This window comes from Myotis lucifugus, unplaced genomic scaffold, assembly GCF_000147115.1.
Source record: "Myotis lucifugus unplaced genomic scaffold, Myoluc2.0 scaffold_0, whole genome shotgun sequence".
Lineage (NCBI taxonomy): Eukaryota > Metazoa > Chordata > Mammalia > Chiroptera > Vespertilionidae > Myotis > Myotis lucifugus.
The window spans coordinates 53241776-53262346 of NW_005871048.1; the positions used below are offsets into that span (position 1 = coordinate 53241776).

At 39.4% G+C, this 20571-nt stretch overlaps 1 protein-coding gene across 21 annotated transcripts in view; it reads left to right on the forward strand.

Moving 5' to 3' along the window:
• Positions 1–20571, forward strand: part of ADCY2 (adenylate cyclase 2) — a 275450-nt gene that overhangs the window by 188291 nt on the left and 66588 nt on the right. For all 21 annotated transcript variants that reach the window (XM_023752137.1, XM_023752078.1, XM_023752080.1 and 18 more), the window contains 7 exons: positions 799–957; positions 1732–1864; positions 3198–3374; positions 6979–7022; positions 10495–10575; positions 15179–15248; positions 17544–17641. In XM_023752137.1, coding sequence (XP_023607905.1) covers positions 799–957; positions 1732–1864; positions 3198–3374; positions 6979–7022; positions 10495–10575; positions 15179–15248; positions 17544–17641 — 762 coding nt within the window. The remainder of the gene's footprint in view (positions 1–798; positions 958–1731; positions 1865–3197; positions 3375–6978; positions 7023–10494; positions 10576–15178; positions 15249–17543; positions 17642–20571) is intronic.

Consider the following 20571-nt stretch of genomic DNA (forward strand, 5'->3'; position numbering starts at 1 on the left):
CTTTGGTGGGGGGCGGTGTACCATAAAAGAAGATAGAGTGAGAGGAAGGGCAGGGAAAGAAAGGAAGAGAAGGGATGGGAAGGGAATAACTTGCTATTTTTTTTTCAGGAGGCTATTTATTTTTACACTGTAGGTTTGTTTCTTTTTATCATTTTTAGCATACACCAATGGTGTCATTTTACCATTTAAGCATGACATCTATGCCTAGTCTTTTTGAGCCATTTAAGTTTCATTTACTGCAGCCACACCTGGTAACCCTTCCTCTTTGCTGTGTTGCAACCAACATCATTGTTTCTTTTCACATAGCCTCTGGGGGTGATTCTCTCCGGGTAACTAGGGATACCTTCCTGTATGCTTCTTTTACAATAACATTTTAATTGATTAATGTACTTAGCTGGCAGAAATAAATAAGCATTGCCAAGCATTTTCCCTTAAAGGAAATTTTTCATTTGTCTCTGTTAATGAGTTGAAGACAGTGTCCTAAGGTATTTTTAACAGCTGTTAGAAGGAAAGCGTTGGGGGGATTGGGTGACAAAGTTGAAGGGATAGACACAGACAACAGTATGATGATTACCAGAGGGCAAGTTGGGGGGGTGGGGGTTGGAAGAGGGTGAAGAAGGATAATCAGAAAGAAAAACCATTTTCTGGCTCAAGGCAGTAATCTGCTACAGAAGAATTCGTGACAATATTTCCAACAGTCTGAGAAATTCTGAGTAATAACATGCCCTGAAAATTGGCCAAGAGTTAAAGGAAGGGGAGGCTGTTCCTGGATGGTGATGTAAGTTTCCTTCTTTTTAGGAAAGTGAGAGATGCTACTGGCGTTGATATCAACATGCGCGTGGGAGTGCACTCCGGGAATGTCCTCTGCGGCGTGATTGGCCTGCAGAAGTGGCAGTACGATGTGTGGTCGCATGACGTTACCTTGGCCAATCACATGGAAGCTGGAGGGGTCCCAGGGTAAGGCCTGACGTTGGATTTCTCTCTTTAAGTTGGCTGCATGGTTAGAAATGATAGGTCAGAAGGTTAATAACTTACTTCTCATTGTTGGATGATTTCTATGGTATTCATGTCCTACAGCCTCTTACATTAATCAGATAAACATGACCTGTCAAGTCCCAATTCCACCACCCCCGTGACCCGTGGTTAAAGACTGTGGATATCAGATTCTAAATTATAGACTTTTACTTATTTGCAAATGTATGAATAGGGACGTAAGTTGAAGATGTTTTATACTGCAGTGCAGACATGGCATTTCTCTATTATTGGTGACCTCTGAAACCAGTACTATTAAAATGAGAAAACTATGGCATCTGCCTCTGGTTAGAGTGTATTTCAGACAAGAGGTTTCCAATGCAAGTACTTTAATTTAGAGAAAAATGAGAGCAAATTTTGAGAAAGAAAACTCCTATTTGTATACAGATCAGCATGCTTTCTAAAATGCCTCTGGCAGGCATTTCAGAAAATATCCTTATTTACAAAAATTCTTTATGCTCCAGCTTTCTTTGCTGTTATTCACCACACCCACCAGACAAAGTTCTGTGAGTGCAGAGACCGCCAAGTAGGAGTAGCTCCTGACCTCCAGAAGCATCTTTCTAAAGCCCTGGTTAATAGACTGTCAGCCTTATCACAGTCCCTTTTCCCAAGAACATACAGCCTTCCCTTCATTACTGAAGTCACAGAAATAATCTCCCTCCTTCTCTATCTTGACTGTGGTTTTAAATGGAATTTCAGACGTGTCCATATTTCTTCTGTCACCCTGGAGCATCTGAATGGAGCTTACAAAGTGGAGGAAGGGGATGGTGACATCAGGGACCCATATTTAAAGCAGCACCTGGTGAAAACCTACTTTGTAATCAACCCCAAGGTCAGTATTATAAAGAGTCTATACTGTAATTGGCCTATGACTTCTGTGATTAAAAGGCAGAGGAGCAAATTACTTGTATAAGTACGTGTTTCAGTTAAGTAAGTCTTTGCCTCTAAAATAGCTTTAAATGCATATGGCATTTTAATTATGGAATGTGTTTTAAATAATGCATTTAAATTTATTTATTAAAGAAACAATTGAAATAATTGCTCTCTGTGACAGGGTTGTATTGTTAGTCAATGTATATGTTAATTTGTGGTGCTTCTGGGAGCAGCCTGACAGATGGGAAATTAAAGAGAAATATTTTGCTTAGGCCCTCAGATGATAAAAAAAAAATCTAATGAGATGAAATAGGATAAACATATAAGAAAAGGGAAAAGAAGGAATTTCTAAAATATTAACAATAAAGTATCACATATATATTTGTGCGAGGACAGGTGTATACAGACACGTTTAACTTTCATACAGTACCACCCTCTGTTACTGGAAGACCTTCCCACCCATCCAGAAGGCTGGGACCCGACTCCTCCTCTGTTCACGCCACATGTCCTCCAGAATGAGGGCCTTAGAGCCCTCATGTCCTTTAGCCTCTCAACTCCTGCCAAATGAATGTTATTGCTATTTAAAGATTCAGATTCCAGGACTCTGAGTGTTTATGTAACTTATCCTAAATCACACAGCTTTAAATGGTGCAAAAATAAGCAAGAAACACTCCTAAACTGTCAAAACCAGTATCATAAAGTCAACAGGATCAAGTGTGTGGATGTGTGGATATCTACACATGGTGGTCTCCTTCAGACCCTAGGTTTACCTTTGGTGGCAAACTTTAGTTCATTGTGACAAGCAGGAAAAACTGTGGGATGATGGGGGGAGGGGGTACCATAAGGAAAAGGCAAAAAATAGAACATGAAAACATTGTGTTCCGGCAAAGAACACCAAATCATGGGTAGGTAAGACCATTTAGCATTAGAAAATAGCTTCAATCTCTATTCCTGTCACTTTAGTGAAACTCACCATCAAGAAAAAGTTAGAACAGATCAGCATATCTGTTTAAAAATTTACTTTATAAAAATGTTTATTAAAATGGCTATTTTCCTAAGTTTAAATTACAGGTAACTTTTGCTGCCTGGGGAAAAAAAATGACTCAGCTCAAACAGCTTATAACACTGCCTGCCAGTAGCACTGAAGGAGTGAGGGTAGAAGCCATAGAGGTGAAGGGGTGATGTTAGAGGAAGATGCTTAGTCAAGGGAAACTTCTTGATGGGGTGGAGCAGGAAGGAGAGGTTGTGCAGCTTTCCCATGCCAAGTGTAATGATTAGTTCCTCACCCCAAGGGAGAACGACGGAGTCCCCAGCACCTCTTCAGAACTCGTCACACCCTCGATGGAGCCAAGATGAGGGCCTCTGTGCGCATGACCCGGTACCTGGAGTCCTGGGGGGCGGCCAAGCCCTTTGCACACCTGCACCACAGAGACAGCATGACCACAGAGAACGGCAAGATCAGCACCACGGTATGTCCTCCACGTTCCAAAGCATCTTAGCGCTAAATGAAGGCTTGTTCCCCAAACCAAAAGGCATCGCCTGCCAAAATAACTTAAAATGAAGCAAGTTTACCATCTCTGACTTCTCGGAGAGGCCCCTTAAAAATAGCTATTAGGATATGAATGAGTGCCAACCCCACATTGCTAGGGCTTTTAACCCAGAGCGATTTTGCATCAGAACTTTATAACCCTAAGACTGCATTATTGACAACTGACCGTAGCAACTGAATACAGTTGAACTTTTTTGAAAATCCAGGTTTGTGTTTTGTGCTTTGTTTTTGCCATCATTCAGTAGAAAACCTGAGCATCTTAATAAAAGAACAAGTGGAGGCATAATGTCCTTGGAGTTTGAGCAGCATTATTAAGATGGTCTTTTCATCACCCAAATATTCAGGCTGTGGCAGCAGCAATGTACATTCTATTGTTGTAGTTCCTTGTTTATATCACTCCAACTTCCATCAGAGAATAAAGTCTCAAGGTTCTTTACAACAGGGACATTTTCAATAAGATGGCTGCAATGCAGATAGAAAAAATAAAGAATAGAGGAGAGAGAAATAAATATAATTAAGCACTTAGACTAACCCCAATGGTATCTTTAGATTTTAACATGATCTCTGAGTAAAATTAACTCTAATAGCGATGGAGTTGGGATAAATAAAGGAAATGGAATGTTATGTATTTTCCATTACTTCTGAGAAGAAACATACCAGGTTGTCAGGTGAAAGTGGGCATTTCCAGTCTTCCTGTGTCCCAAACTTCCCAGCATGTCACGACACACCAACATTTATCTTCCAAAGATAATGGAAGAACAATGCAAACTGGCCCTACAGGTACTACAGGCACTACAGGTAGGGCTCAGCATTCTTGTTTGACTTGGTTATGTTTCTCCTCTCAACTTCCCTTGTTCTTTTTCAAACTAAAAAATGAATGTGGCTTGACAGAAGACTATGACCTACCAGACCATCAGTAAAGGAGACCACCAGGACAAGTCCTAGAGGAGTTTGTATTCTATTGGGAAGAGAGAAAATATAAGTAGAAAACAAAGGAACATGATCATCTTAGGAGCTGCAGAAGGCCATGATAAAGATAAAATGGAGCGATGTTCATGAGAGTGCATGGGTGATTACTCTCGGTAGGATGGCTGGGGACGTCTCAGAGAAGGAGAGGAGGAAATTAGGAAAGGAGGTGGCAGAACAATAAATTCAGTGGTTCTAAGATGGAAATGAATGTGGTCAGAGAGGATCCTGTGTGGCTGTAGTGTCATCAACAATGAGCAAACAATCAGGCTGAGATGCACTAAGGTAACTGTGTTTAATTCACTCTACTAGTAAGTATAGTGGGAGGTCACTAGAGGATCTTAAGTAAGGAACGGGCATGGTAGAATGTGCTTTGCAATAACGGAGCAAGAGTGCAGGGGACCAAGTGAGAATTATGCTCACTTATGCTAATATTTTAGTAGTGTATACAGTGAGAAGCAAATTCAGGGTCTATTTTGAATGTAGAGCAAATCAGACTTGGTGGAGTGGATATGTGTGAAAACGAGGATCAAAGATGAATTCACACTTCTTTTAGCGGCACAGCTGGAAGAATGATGATGACATTAACTGCGATGACAAATGCTATAGGAAAATCAAAAGATTTAAAATGGAAAAACCAAAACTTTGCTAATGGACATCTTCAAATCAATGTGCCTTTTAGAATCTAAGTGCAGCTAGGAAGTTGGCAGCTGGATGTGCAAGTCTAGAACCCAGGGAAGAGGCCCAAGCTGGAGATGTGAATGTGAGAGGGGTCAGGTTTTAGATGGTATTTAAAGCCATGGAGCTGGATGGAATTATCAAGAAGAGAAGAGATCAAAAGAGGAGGGCCTGGAGCATCTGGGGCCTTTTAGCATTCAGAGCTGTTAGAGGAAAAGCATCCTAAGATGCTAGTATCAAGTTGTCAGTGAGAGTCGATGCTTTTATCACTCTTATGAAAAATAATAATTTGGATAATTTTACCTCAATGCTACATTTATTATTAATGCTAATGGCTAATAACCATATTTCTCATTGTGTTTGTTGTTCATCAGAAGTTGGTTGGTTGGTTTTCAAGAAATTAGAATCATGTATAAATATTAGAACATGATTTTCTGTGCTGTTTCTTATGTATACCTGTGAAAACATTATTGTCCAGGTGTTATTGATATTGTTATGGTTGTTTATTTCTCATCAGTCTTATTGTCCCAGGACTCAACAGTGCCTGTCTCCCTCATTATCTCATCATGGGACCACAGGAAATATTTCACCTGACTTTAATCTGTTATGTTAGTGAAGATGCCTCCTTCAAGGGAATGTTGCAAGGTCTAGTGCTTTAAGCTTCCGGAAGTTGTTTATGAAATCAGAGGGACCTCCTGAACAAACTCAATTTTCTTAACTGGCTGGTTTCACTAGTCACAGATACAGAGCCTAGGGGCTGCTTTAGCAGCAAGATAGGATATCTTAAGAAAATTCCAAGGCTTTGTTTAACACATGAAGCCCATATGATGGTTACTTAGCTGTGTTCCTACTCACTTTCAGAAATGATTAATAATCCTTCTTATTAATACATCCCAGGATTGAACAGTTGTCATTGCCAGAAGTTAATTCTTTTATCCAATCCCCTATGCAGAGCTCCATTGATTCTTGGTTCAACATTGATAGAGCTGGTGAATAATGTATTATTCTACTTTATATAAGAAAACTTGGAGTTTAGTTTTGTGTTTTTTTTTAATGCTTTACCTTTTCCTAGGTAAATGTATTCCCTTAACACATTTCTTACACTAACCTTGGAGATAAAGCAGCAAAGAGAAGTTTCTTTAGAACCATTTTGTTTCGATTTTAATTTCCACTATAACTGTATAACGATGAATCTTGTGGTTTTTTAGGTCTACTATTGAACATTAACAGTGGGTGTCCCATTGATAAACCCTGACTGGTGTCTTCCTCTCATTCTGTTTTCAGGAACTCCCAGCACTCATATGTCAAATCTTTATTTTTCAATTACAGTTTACATTCAATAAGATCCTGTATTAGTTTCAGGTATACAGCATAGTGGTTAGACAGTCATATACTTTACAAAGTGGTCCCCCCAATACACATTCTTAACCAAAGGCACCATTTCTTCACAGTTTAATGATAAGGATTGACTATAGACTTTGTGGTTATGTTTATGTTGTAAAGCACTTTTAAATATTTTTCTGATGCCAAACTACAATTTCAAATGATTGTAAGCTGTTTACATAACTCTAATAATGATTTTTCTGTAGGCCATTGTTTGAAATCATATCTTTGAATATTAAGATGTAAATGTTAAAAATCCCGACAACCAGTCTGATACTTTTGACATCCACAGTTTATAGACGACACCAACATTTTAAATATAAACTGAGTTTTTAATCTTACTTTACATTTATAGTTAAGTCTTTGTTCCACATGGGTAATTATATGTTACCTAACTGAAATTTCTCATGATAAAAGAAGAAATATGTTTTACATAGTTATCATCGCAATGCTATTTTAAAAGTATATTTTTGGCAACTAATATCTTTTTTTTATAGGATGTACCAATGGGCCAGCACAATTTTCAAAATCGCACCTTAAGGTATGGTATATGTTCCATTTTCTAATTTTTAAAAGCTCACTTTTTATTTATTTATGAAAGTAATTTGTCATCAATTATAGTAATTTTGAAGGCTACTTCTTCTAAAATAGCAGCTACTTATGAAGAGCCCTATTAAATTGCTCTCAAGCTTCTAAAAATAGGATTATTAGTATCATGTTATTAGAATTAAGAGAGGGGAAAAAGAAAACACCACCTGGTAATCACTGTAGAACTTGAAATTATTTTCTTAAAATGATTCTTCCTGATATTAATATGTAGCAAAAAATGGAATTTTCTTAAAATGAGTATGGTCCTTAAAATTACATTTTTCTGTTTTGAATCTTAGAGATAAAAGCAAAAGAAGTCTAGCTTTTCTATGGTAAAAAGTAGGGCTGCCCAACCTCTCTAAAAAGGGGAAAAAAACTTCCCACACATGTCTCCAGGCCCCAGTCACCACCCATGGTAGAACTACAGGCACTAATATCTTTTATTTCCACATTCCTCTAGCTTTGGGAGTTGGAATTATACTGTAGTATTGATTTGGGGATGAAGTATTTCTTATTGAAGTAAGTAGGATAATTCATGGAAGGCCCAAAACTCAAGCCAGTCTTTTTTTTCCCCACAAAGAAGTGAGTTTATTCTTACAGAAAACACATTGTATCCAAGTAAAAAGTAAACACAATTAGGTAGATCATTCCCTGCAAAGCATGGCAAGGAGTGCACATCACCCCAGAATCCCTCTAGGTGACTTGGTTGTAATGAGCTCTACTTTATATTTTGTGTAACATTTGAAATTTTAACGTTGAGATAGAACACCCATAGCCCTCCGTTACAGGGATAATTGGGTTCTTGGGCCTTTGAGGCGTTATGTTTGAAGTGACAAGTGCCACATTAAAGAGAACCCCAGCCAATTTAAGGAATATCATGGACCCCATAGCATACCTTGAGGGTGTGTGACTCTTCCGGCCAAGCAGGCACTAGCAGGTCTGCAAGCAACTGTGCACAGAAATTTTGTGACCATCCTTTCACTTTATTCTCCATGTCTCTTCTGTTGTCTATCTGCCCCTCCCTGAAATTGTGCTGCAAGAACCTGTTTTCAGAAATGACAGCAGGAAATGCCTAGTGGACCACCAGGGTTATGTGGGCAGTGTCTTCTGGGATGAGTGCTATCTGGAAGACAGTGATCAAAAGCTATTATTGTATCTGGACTAAGCATGTGGAAAATCTGATTTCGTCCTTAGTATTCTTCCAAGACAGACCCTATGGCCATTATCCTTTAAGAAGGGAAGACACTGAGGTGCAGGGGGTTAAGCGAATGCCCAGAGTCAGGCAGCTGGCAGAGGTGAGGCCAGGATGTGTGTCCTGACTCTGTGGTGCCAAAGCCTGCGCTCCTCACTGTTCCCTCCATGTCTGTTCCCCTTGCCTCTGTGGTGGGTGATCTCTGGTGACCCTAAGGGCCTCATGGAGATAGACTTTCAAACCAGCCTTACCTGGGCTTCCCTCGAACACCCTGGCTTTGTCACATGGCCTACATCATAAAACCTCTCTGAGCCTACAGCCTGGCCATGAGGCAATGTCACCTGCTATTGAGGCATCATCTGAGCTAACACACAACCTCCTCCATGTCTCCTTAGATATAAAAGCCCTAGTGTGAGGGTGGGACAGGTTAGAGAAGGAGCTCGGGAGAAATAATGGAGAGAAATTGGAAAGAAAGAGGGGTTGGGGACAATGAGCAATGGGGAGGCCATCGGTAAGGACCAGAGGCAGAAGCAAGGACTGGAAGATCAGAAATGCTGAAAGTCAAAGGAACAAAGCCCTGGTTGGCAAGTTAAGAACTCCTGGTGGGTAGATTATGAGACCTAGCGGTATTATTATTTCCCTAGCAGAAGTCACCAAATTACAGAAGCAAGAACACTGTCTGTAGGTTAGTAATTTTTGTCCAGATAATTAGTGAATACAAAGGTGAAAAATCATATGCATTTATTGACCACTGCATGTGCCATGCTTACTGCATTGACCACTGTACAGGCATTGCCCAAGCTAATCCCAAAACAGATTCACGAAGGCAATGCCATTGTTAGCCACAGGCATAATATTGAAGGATTTTGTTTTTCTGTGAATTCAAGGACCTACAACTGTTTCTTCTTGGACTTAGAGAGATTTTGAGAAAAAGAAAGCACCAAATTGAAGTCAAGAAACTCAAGTCCAGTGAAGGGATGATTAAAAACAAAACAAAAAGTCTAAAGTGAAGATAGCTCCTCCCTGTAAATGAGAATTAGCCAGACTAGATGATTGCTAAAATTCCTGGCTTTAAAAAAAAAAGAAAAGATAAATAATTTGTCTTCTTCAAGCAGTTTGGAATATGACATGTCAATACCTCTTGACACTGTATCTGCATCTGGGTCACTTAATATTATTCTGGTTTTGAACCAAGACTGTCCTTGGCCTGTTTAAAGAAGACAGGACTTGAAGACACAAATCCACAGATGCTGATGGAATTGCAATGCCCATCATCTCATTAATGATGATTCCATGAGATTAATTACAGATAACTCTGACATTGCATATTGATTGGCTTTTCTTGTCTATATCTAGAGGCAGTTCTGAACTCATAAAAGTGTTATTTTTATTACAGAATAGAAAGTCTATTCAATCGGTAATTTAACCAACCAGAACCATCCCACTCAGGGACCTGTCACACCTAGACTTAGGCACAGGCTGGTGCAGGCCAGTTGGCGAGGGCCAGCCTGTGTTTTCGTTCTTTGCAGGTGCTTAACTTTTTAAAACATTTATTGTTTTGGTTTTCTCATGCTAATTGTCAAATTAACCTTGTGAAACTCACTATGATTTTGGCTTAATTTATTTACAAAGCATATTACAGCTGAAGGTTATTTGCTTCCACCACCAAGTGAGTGGTCTGCAAATATAAGTGGGGTTTTCTGTGAATTGCGCTTTCAAACACTGAGGGACATTTAAATACATACAAATAAGCTTTGATATGCCTAAAAAAGACTGTAGTTCTTCAAATTCTTGAAAACAGACCAATGAAAACATGAACAAGGAATAACTATTTTGTCAACTAAACTGAATTTTTGCAGGGGAATTTCCAAGCCAGTGTGTTCTGTCATAAACTAAAGTTTATAAAGGCAACCAGTCAAGGGCTAATGTGTCTTGTAGGACAAAAAGTTCTTTCATCTCCAACACCAACCACCTATCCTTCAGTGTTGCTTTTGATTACCAAGAAAAATTTCACTCTAAGTGAAGTAAGGCCACATTTTACTGCACCAAAAACTCAAGTCAGTTCTGTCGATTCATAGAGTGGCTGCTGTTAATAAAGAAAAGGCTGTTCATGGAATCATTCTTTTTACTTGTTTAACAGAATTAAACAGAGGTTTTGGCATCATAGAAAAATTGGGTTAATGTTTAGTTTAGTAATAAGATTCTTACCCATTGCATTTCCTTTTTCATCTAGAACCAAGTCACAAAAGAAACGATTTGAAGAAGAATTGAATGAAAGGATGATTCAAGCAATTGATGGCATTAATGCACAAAAGTGAGTTCTTCTTAATCTTTAATTATCATTCATCCTGATAATTTCAGAGATGATATTTCAAACCCTATTATTTAAAAAGATTTATTTCCTGCCTAATAAACACTCTTCAAGTAAATTACTAATAAAAAGCATGAGATGTAAACATGGAGAGAAAAATCATAGCAAAATGTGTTCAGGAGGTCATATGAAAGATCAATAGGAATTCCTTGTGGGGAAAACTTTAAGTTATAGTAAGTAGCACTATTCATTCAGAATGCATTTATTCCCATGCAAAACCAGAGAACATGGAGCTACCCATGTTCCAAATTGTGGAAGAGTGTTATGCATTAGAAATTGAATTCATGAGGGCAATTTGAAGAAGACCAGGTTTTTCTGAGGTGGGGGCACAATATTGTTCAGTCTATGAAGTCTATAAATTCTATGAATGTCTATTCAGTCTATGAATTGCTGTTGTAGTTTTAAATGGTCCTAGAAATGCCTTAAAAAATTAAAGAAAGTAGTGGCATTCATGGCCTGGACAGAACAGTCACATCCATCAGCCTCTGAAACCACACCAGGTGCATGTGCATTCAATAAATGTTTGTTGAATTAAGTTGTAGTGTAAACATCAGGAGGTCCAAATGAAAAGCTCCATGGAAAAGTTTCCATCCTTATGGAAACCGGACTAATTTTTATCATGAAAGTTGACTCTTGAAAAATGTAAATGATTTTCACCTAGAACTCTGCCTCCAAAATTAAGCTGCATGTCTTTGCAAACTGTGTGCTTCTTCTACATTGTTCATTTTAAGTATTTATTTTAAAATATTTATAGGGTTTATGAGAAAATTACATGATTGTGCGTGTGTGTGTGTGTGTGTGTGTGTGTGTGTGTGTGTGTAATTGACTATATACCCAATAAAGTATCTTGGTCGGGCTACAGTTGTAATTCAGATATACTGGCACAATGAATTAACACCTGCCTAAAGATCCTTTATGTGCCCTAAATGCAACGTGTGGCTTGAATTAAGTCATTTGCTCAAGTATCAGTCCAGTGTTCATGGCTTACAAAACTCAGTGACACAAGGAAAGAGAAACCTGGTCTTGAGCACTTCCTGCTACCTACAGGACACAGACAGATAGGTAACTGAAATCTGGACTGGAATTAGGGGGCTTTGCAACTTAATGATGAGCTGGTTTTATTTCCCCTTTATAAATTTCACTCATTTTATTTCCAAGCTTATATAATTCAGGACTATTTTTAAGTTAGATGTTTCTCAATAAAGAAAAAACTTTTAATAAGCTACCTGTATACATGATTCATAGTTTCATTAGTACACAGTTCTGGAAATGAGTACAGTAAAAATGTATCTAAATTTTATTTTCTGTCCTTTTTCTATATTAACCAACCTTTGATTCCTACAATTAGTCTCATAAAAGAGGGCAATTACATATTTCTGCAGCTAATGTAATAATAAGAATTGCCAAATATGTCTGTTTCCCTGAATCTAAAGATTATACCCTTGAATCAAAAATTATTATTGCCTGGTCAGCATAGTTCAGTGGTTGAGCATCAACCTATGGACCAGGAGGTCACAGTTCTATTCCCCGTCGGGGCACGTGCCCGGTTATGGGCTCGATCCCCAGTGAGGGGCACACGGAAGGCAGCCGATCAATGATTCTCCCTCATCATTGATTTTCTATTTCTCTCTCCCTTTCTCCCTTCATCTCTAAAACCAATAAAAATACATATTTTTTAAGTATTGTTATATATAGTTCCCAGTTTTAATGGTGATTGTTCTGGGACACATTACTGACTTCTGTGCCCCGACTGAAAGTGCAAGGCTTGTCGTTGAGTCTTGTGGGACATTCACACTCATCATGGTCGGCACCATGAGAGTCTTCCTAACTCTCCAGGGGTTCCGGGCACAGCATATCCACATAGACCTGGAGATGTCCCTCCTCAGGGGTCTCCAGGGGTAACTTGTCGTTAACGCAAATCTGAGACCTCATGTACACTTAGGGGCCCTAACCTGAAATCAATAAGTGACTGATTACTGGATAAAGTATAACAGTTCACCTGGCCTTTTCTCCTGGATCCTCAAAGGCCTTCACCCTTTATTTCCCGAATGCCTCTCAAGGAGTCCAAATCCATAGGCAGATGCACAATGGATTGGAAAGTTCTATATTAATAAATTCATGTGAATTGTTTTTTGTTTGAACAGATGTAATTTTTTTGGAATTTTATGTAAAATACTAGAGGCCCAGTGCACGAAATTCGTGCATGGGGTGGGGGGTGCGTCCCTCAGCCCAGCCTACACCCTCTCCAATCCGGGACCCCTTGGGGGATGTCCAACTGCCTCTCACAATCCGGGACTGCTGGCTCCTAACCGCTCACCTGCCTGCCTGATCGCCCCTAACCCCTCTGCCTGCCTGCCTGATCGCCCCTAACTGCTCCCATACCAGCCTAATCACCCCTAACTGCTCCCCTGCTGACCTGATCACCCCTAACTGCCTATGCCTCGCCCCACACCCGGGACCCAGGATCCCCTCCTCCAGCCAGTCACAGGCACCCAGGACCTGGGCTTCCCTCCCTCTGGCCAGCCACAGGCACCCAGGACCTGGGCCAGTTGCAGCTGCAGGAGACCGTGGGCAGGCTGCTTTGCCTGGGCAACTTCTCCTGGGCCACAGCCGCAGGTGCCCGGGACTGCAGGGCATGCGGTTTGTCCCTCTCCCGGGCCACATCCGCAGACTCAGCCACTGGTTCTCGGGACCACAGGGCGGGCAGCTTGTCCCTCTCCTGGGCTGCAGGCACTGGCACCCAGGACAATGGGGCAGATGGCTTGTCCCTCTCCCAGGCCATAGGCACAGGTGCAGCCACTGGCGCCCGGGCGGGGTGGGCGGCTTGTCCCTCTCCCAGGCCGCAGCCTGGCTGGTCCCCATTCCTCTATCTCAAGCTCATTTGTGCCGGGCTGGTCCACCTTCCTCTCTCCCCAGTGTTGAGTGTCTGAGCCATTAAGGCATGATGGCATGAGGGTGTGGCAACCATTTGCATATTAGCTCTTTATTATATAGGATTTTATCTCTAATGTTTTCATATATGTATATGTTCTCTCTTCCTATATATAGATATAGATGTAGACCTAAGGTTATATATACTTGTAGAAATATACATATCTATGCATATTCATTATAATTCAGGTTATTATATTTGTAATTATTAACATATTTAAGAGAAGTTAGGACAGGAGAAATATAAATTCATCAGTTAATGACTCAAGCCAGTTGGTCATTATTGGTGTTTATTTTTAGATATTTTTCTTGATGCACACATTTCAATTTTTTTCTTACTTAACTTTTTTTCAGAAAATATATGTTAATTTTATGGCCAAATGCATGATTATATCAGGCACTGCGCACCCGGCTTGCTTGGTCATATGTCTGGTGTCTCTGCTTATCTTGTGATTATATAGAGCATTCCAATGAAAAGTTCTTTCATTAAACTCTTTCTCTATTTCAACTACTTTCTTAAGATAGATTTTGTGAGTCAATCAATGAGTAAGCATGCATACTTCCATATAATTTTTATTCTTTTAACATCTGAGTGACATGTATGTATTTATTCACATGTGTTTATGTTAACATAATATTAGTGATCTGAACTGCTTGATTCTTATATTAGTATTTTCAACTGATATTTTTGTAAAACATGTTCAAATACTATTTTTATTTTATAGAAATAAAAAAACCATAACGATGATTTTACTTATATGTGAAATCTAAAAAATGAAATAAATGAACAAACAGAACAGAAACAGACTCATAGATACAGAGAACACTTTGATGGTTGCCAAATGGAAGAGGGTTTGAGGGATGGGTGAAAAAGGTGTAGGGATTAAGAAGTACAAATTGGTAGTTACAATAGTCAAGGGGATGTGAAGTACATCATAGGGAATATAGTCAATAATATGTTAATAACTATGTGTGATGTCAGATGGGTACTAGATTTATCATAGGGACCACTTCATAAGTTATGTAAATGTCTAATCACTAGTCGCACACCTGAAACTAATATAATATTGTATGTCAACTGTAATTATATGTATTTAATTGAAAAAAATATTATAAAGAAAACAAAACATAGCATAACAATGAAAGTATTTTCAGTAAGGGTAAAAGAAGCAAAATCTCCTTGCCCAGAACTTGAAAGGACTCTAAATGGGTTTGACGTTCTGTGATGTGTTGCTTGGTATAAACGCAGAAATACAGTGCTTCTCTGTGGACCAAATGCTTCAGGACATGACACTACCATGTGATTTCAGTAAAACATCAGGGAACACATTTAATAATGTACTTGAATCCCTAGTTATTTAATTAGGCTAACTTGAGTTTCAAGCTGGTACAACAGATGGTTGTTAATATCAAATTTTCCAAGGAGGGCAGTGTGAATAGGAATATTATATTTGTGGATTCCATATCCAGTTATTTGGCATTGTACCTTTTTTAAAATATTCAATTTTGGATGATTTACAGTAAAGAAAGAAGAATGCAAGTCACTTTTTTAAAAGCAGTTCCAGATGTTTGGTTGGAGGTTTGGTTTTATGATGTCTGCCCTTTTTATTTCTAGGCAATGGCTCAAGTCCGAAGACATTCAGAGAATCTCATTGCTTTTCTACAATAAAATACTGGAAAAAGAGGTAAGCTATATTTTTCTTTAAAATCAATCATTTTTTATGACATTTTAGTTTTTCAAATTTCTTCATGAAATTATACTCGTGTTTTTTCTTACTTGTGACATTTAAACTGCCTCTAGCTATATCCAACTCTTTCTACCTTTTCTATAATTCTTCCATGCATATATTGTTTTGTCATAGTTCTTGGAACCAAGCTTCATCTCTGGCTAGTCATCATTCTCAATACTCCTGGTGGTATATGATGTCTGGAACACATCTGAGATTGGGAGCTTAAAGAAAGGAGCGTGATCTAAACAAATTCTTCCTGATAAATTTACAGTGACTTTGCACAAATAATTTTAACTTTTTGACAAAAATATGAGATTTACAGTCAACGTGTTTGGGAGAATTAGGAACCTCAAACTTTTAGGTTTTGTTGCATCTCAATACTTTCACATTATGACTCATAAAATAAGAGCTATTTCAGGCACACATAATAAGCAGACATTTAATTTTTACATGTCAAGTTTAACATGGATTTTCTAAAATGAATTAAATAATTATTATAGAAAGGAAAGGACAACTGCTCTAGGTCAGCTTTATTTGATTTGCCTTTTGTTTTGTGTTGATACAAAAAAGGAACAAGTTAGAGGCGATTTTTATTATCCAACCATGTAATTACAGTCTTAGTTTGAACAAAAGCTACTGTATTTAAAATGCTATTAAGGGAATTCAGTTCATTGTTTTATGGATATTGAACAGAAAAAAATCAAATACCAAAATTTCTCCCAAAATTCATCAGGGTTGGATTATGCAGTTACACCAGAATTTTCTTTTTTTACTAGTGGTCAAGAAGATCAATTGTCTGCTTCTAAGTCAACATATTGACTACAGATTGTTTACCAAATTGATATTTTATATAATTCATTACTATTATTCTGACCATTTTTTCCTTGAATAACTTTAACACATACTGATGGTTACTTAATGTGTAAATGGTAAAGTAGTCCCTTCCTGGTAGAAGTTCATCTCCTTTATTAATTCTATAACTCATAGCTCTGCACAAAGCCCAGCAGAAGGGAAAAGATAAGGATGTAATTGAATGCGTAGAATGTAATCACATTTCTGCGCTTTTGCTAATGTAGCTCCTTCATCAACATGTAAATTATCCCGGCTAGTAAGTCACAAAATTCATCAGAAAAACATTCTAGCAAATAGAAGGTGATCGTCGTTTTAAAATGCCACTTTTGCTGACATTGCCCATGAGGACATATTTGCAGAGGCCAACTTTCAGGCGAGGTTGAGAGAGCATTGAGATTTAAGCTTGCTTTTTGTCCATCTATCACCAGCCTGCTCTTCAGCCCTGCAGGAAGGATACAAGGTAGCAAGGAAGAGAAACTTCAATTCACCACCCAGAGATCCAGCATCCCTCACTAAAACCCCAGTGGCTAAAACCCCAGCAATTCATACTATAACTTCCCATAACTTGGGGAGCAGTCTGTGCAGATATAGCTAATGCAGCCTGCCAGTATTGTCCCGGGGTCTCAATAGCATTGCCACAGAAACTTTATTTCCTTTCATTTTATTATAAAACTCTTTTGAGAAGCAGTATAGTCTCAGCTGCAACTTTGGCTGTCGTTTTTCCTGCATAACTCAGGCAGGGGCAGTCCCAGGTGGGCAGCTACACTGGTCAGTGTACAGTCCTGGGCGGGATCGAAAGCCGCGTGACAAGTGGAAAGAATGTCCATCAGCCAGGCTCAGACAAGCAAACAGAATGAATGTGGACCTAGACAAAGCCCGCCGGGCTTCTCTAGCTTGTAAATTTACACATTACCTCTAAGTAGCACTAAAATAAATAACAAAATAAAAGACTAAATCTAGTAAATTGAAGGAGGAAATTACATTTCCTCAGTAGCATTCAAAAGTGAAATATTATGTGAAAATTTATTTGCTTTCCCCAAATAACTGGGCAACAAGGGAACCAGGGCTCCCGCACAGTTCACTCAGTTCACTGGTCCATCAGTCACTCACTTGTCAGGTGCTCTCTCTCCTTGATGGAGTGATTGATTCAGTTACCTTTAAATGGGTTTCTGAACATGCCGGCTTATATAAGTCACGGTCTTTGGAAGTTACAGCTCATTTGGAGGGAGGAAGTACTCATTGCCGGGGATGAACAGCCATCGTCCTCAGCTCATTTGTGCCACAGTCTATAATGTAGGAGTGTGATGCATGAACTGGGTAGAGTTAGGCTGCTAGATGACTGCTTCAGCCCTTCTCTTACTGAACTGCCACTCACAGTTTCCTCCTTCTCCCCCTTAGTACCGAGCCACGGCACTGCCAGCGTTCAAATATTACGTGACCTGTGCTTGCCTCATTTTCTTCTGCATCTTTATCGTGCAGATTCTCGTGTTACCAAAGTAAGTGCACGTGGTTCTCCATTGGGATTCTCTTCTGGTACCATCCTACTGGCCCATGGTGCGTAAGGGTGTGAGGAGATGGTAGTTTCTAAACAGAGGGGTTATGTACCATACCACAGTGATGGTGGAAGGGGTAGACCTCAGGATCTGTGAAGTTAAGTGGTCTCCATGCATCATGTTTAGTTATAGAAATATTGGATTTTCAAAGTGGACATGTGGATTCATGTTCCAGTGTTTCCTTCTGCTTTGATTTTCATATTACTCTGATGCCCAGTTTAAGAAATATCGCCCAGGAAAACTTTACCAAAAAAGGCAAAATTGCCCGATGTTGTTTCTAATATACAAATAACATCATTGTATATTGAAAGGACAAAACCTGCTCTGGGCACACTTAGCCCACCCATTCATTCTGATTTCACAGTCTTCTCCATGAAGTCCAGGCCCTGCCCCCATCTCTGATTGTTACAGGTCACTGTCCAACTCGCCTCTCCCAGGACAGACCTGAAACAGACAGGAGAAACCGGGTGAGCTGGATTTCACAGGTTCACACTTTGGGGTGGACTCCTGCTAGTCCCACCTATTGGTGAAAATCCAGTCATTCTATGATTCCTGGATTGTCTTTCTCCCTCACCTTCTTAATGAATGAAATGTACACCAACTGACTTCCTTTAAAGAAACAGATTTTTCCCATTCTACAGCCTAAAAGAAAAAGAAAACAAATCTCTTGTCTTTTGATAACTGGGGACATAGACATAAATTTTAAGATAAATGTTCTTTCCCCTTATTGTTACCTACTCTGTTAAGGCAAAGCAATCATTTTTAATTTAGTACAATTTAGAGCATTTGCGTTTAACTTCTGGGGCACAGCCAGCATTTGTGGGCAACTTGAATTGCTAAGGCTGGGTTACATTTTGTCTCATTGATAGAAAGAAAACTAGAAATGAAAAGTCTGTCTTTCTCTCTGTACTCTAGAGGATATTCTTCTGGACACTGAGCCCATTCTAAGGCTTTATAGAAATATAACAAATCAAAATATTACTCATATATGTACAATCCAAAGCTATCAGACCCCTTTTAGGAAAGGGTTCCCACTAGATTTCCCCTCCCCCATAAGTTAGCATTAAAATGTGTGGGCCAATTGAGTTCTTCTAAAACTTAAGTGAAATTTGCTAATGTCAACTTACAAGTTTTTTATTTTAAAAAAAGTTAACAAATTAAGTTCCTTCTAAGTGCCAGGCCTGTGCTACATGGTTCAAGAGAGAAACAATGGTCCCAGCATGCACAAGGCTTACAGGCTGGGCATTGCCCTGGCCGGGTGGCTCAGTTGGTAGGAGCATCGTCCCATACAACAAAAAGGTTGTGAGTTTGATTCCGGTCAGGGCACATACCTAGATTGAAAGTTCAATTCCTGGTCTGGGCATGTGCAGGAGGCGACTGATTGATGTTTCACTCTCTCCCTCTTCCTTTCTCTTTCTCTGAAATCAATGGAAGCATATCCTCAGGTGAGGATAAAAAAAAGTTCTTACATCTCTGTCATGTATTTGGATTAATAATTTATATAATCTTCTCAAAGAGCAAAATAATAAAACATTCTCTTTTTTTAAAAAGTTACATAGATGATACAAGTACTACCAAGGGAAATGGATCCTTATTATTACTCTCAAGTAGATAAATTCATTCATTTTCTGTATCTTCCTAATAAGTATTTTTTATATTTTCTACATCATAATTAAGATAGTTTATCACCCACGAGAAGGAGTTGGAAGAGAGGAAAGTGAGTCAGCATTTTAAAAGATGATGTCAAAGATGCCCTAGCTGGTTTGGCTCAGTGGATAGAGCATCGGCTTCCAGACCAAAGGGTCCTGGGTTTGATTCAGGTCACAGGCATGTACCTTGGTTATAGGCTCCTCCCCAGCCCAGGCTCTGGTGGGGGCTTATGTAGGAGGCAACCAATCAATGTGTTTCTCTCACATTGATGTTTCTCTCTGTCTTTCACTCTTTCTTCCACTCTCCCTAAAGATCAATGGAAAAATATCCTCAGGTGAGGATTAACAACAACAAAAAAAGATGAAGTCAAAGATGACAGACTTCCAGGGACCAAGAAGAACATTTCATGACATTATACTTTTAAAAGGAGATGTCTGCTCTGTCGTTGCTTTTATTTTCGTGTCTCTCTTTTATTGAATTGTTTATTTATGAGGACCCATACATATGTTATTTAATTATGGCAGTCCATTCTCTCCGGTATCATCACCAGTTATTATGTGTTTCTTGAGCAACAAGTTAGACTTCAAGTGTGAACATTGTGAAATCTGTGCTGGTTGCATTTCCCTCTTTGTGTTGGCAGTCAGAAAATTCAGAGGAAGGCCTGTGGGCTCCTCAAATAAAAAGAGTTGAAACTTGAGTGTGTGTGTGTGTGTGTGTGTGTGTGTGTGTGTGTGTGTGTGTGTAACTCACTGAATGAGTTATTACAGGGAAAGGATACATTAACCTAAGGAAGAGACACATAGGGCAGAGTCTAGAAGGGGCCCAAATGCAGAGCTTCTGGCTGTTCTCTCCCAGGGGAGCATAGAGGGATTACCTTCTCCCAGCCACCATGTGTGGCAATACCCACCAAGGGTCGTCAACCAGGGAAGCTCACCCAAGCCTTTGGTGTCCAGAATTTTTATTGAGGCTCAATCACATTCTGCCCATGTGACTGCCTGTTGGTCTCCAGCCTCCTCCTGATATGGGGCTAACATATTGAGTCTCCAATCCCTTCATAGTTGAGAGCTGCACCTCTGTGCCAGCTTTATATATATATATATATATCCTAGAGCCGGTGCACAAAATTTGTGCACTCGGGGGGTCCTCAGCCCGTCTTTGCCTCTCGCAGCTGGACCCCTGTGGATGTCATCTGCTGCTAGCCCGCTCACTGGGGGGATTTGCTA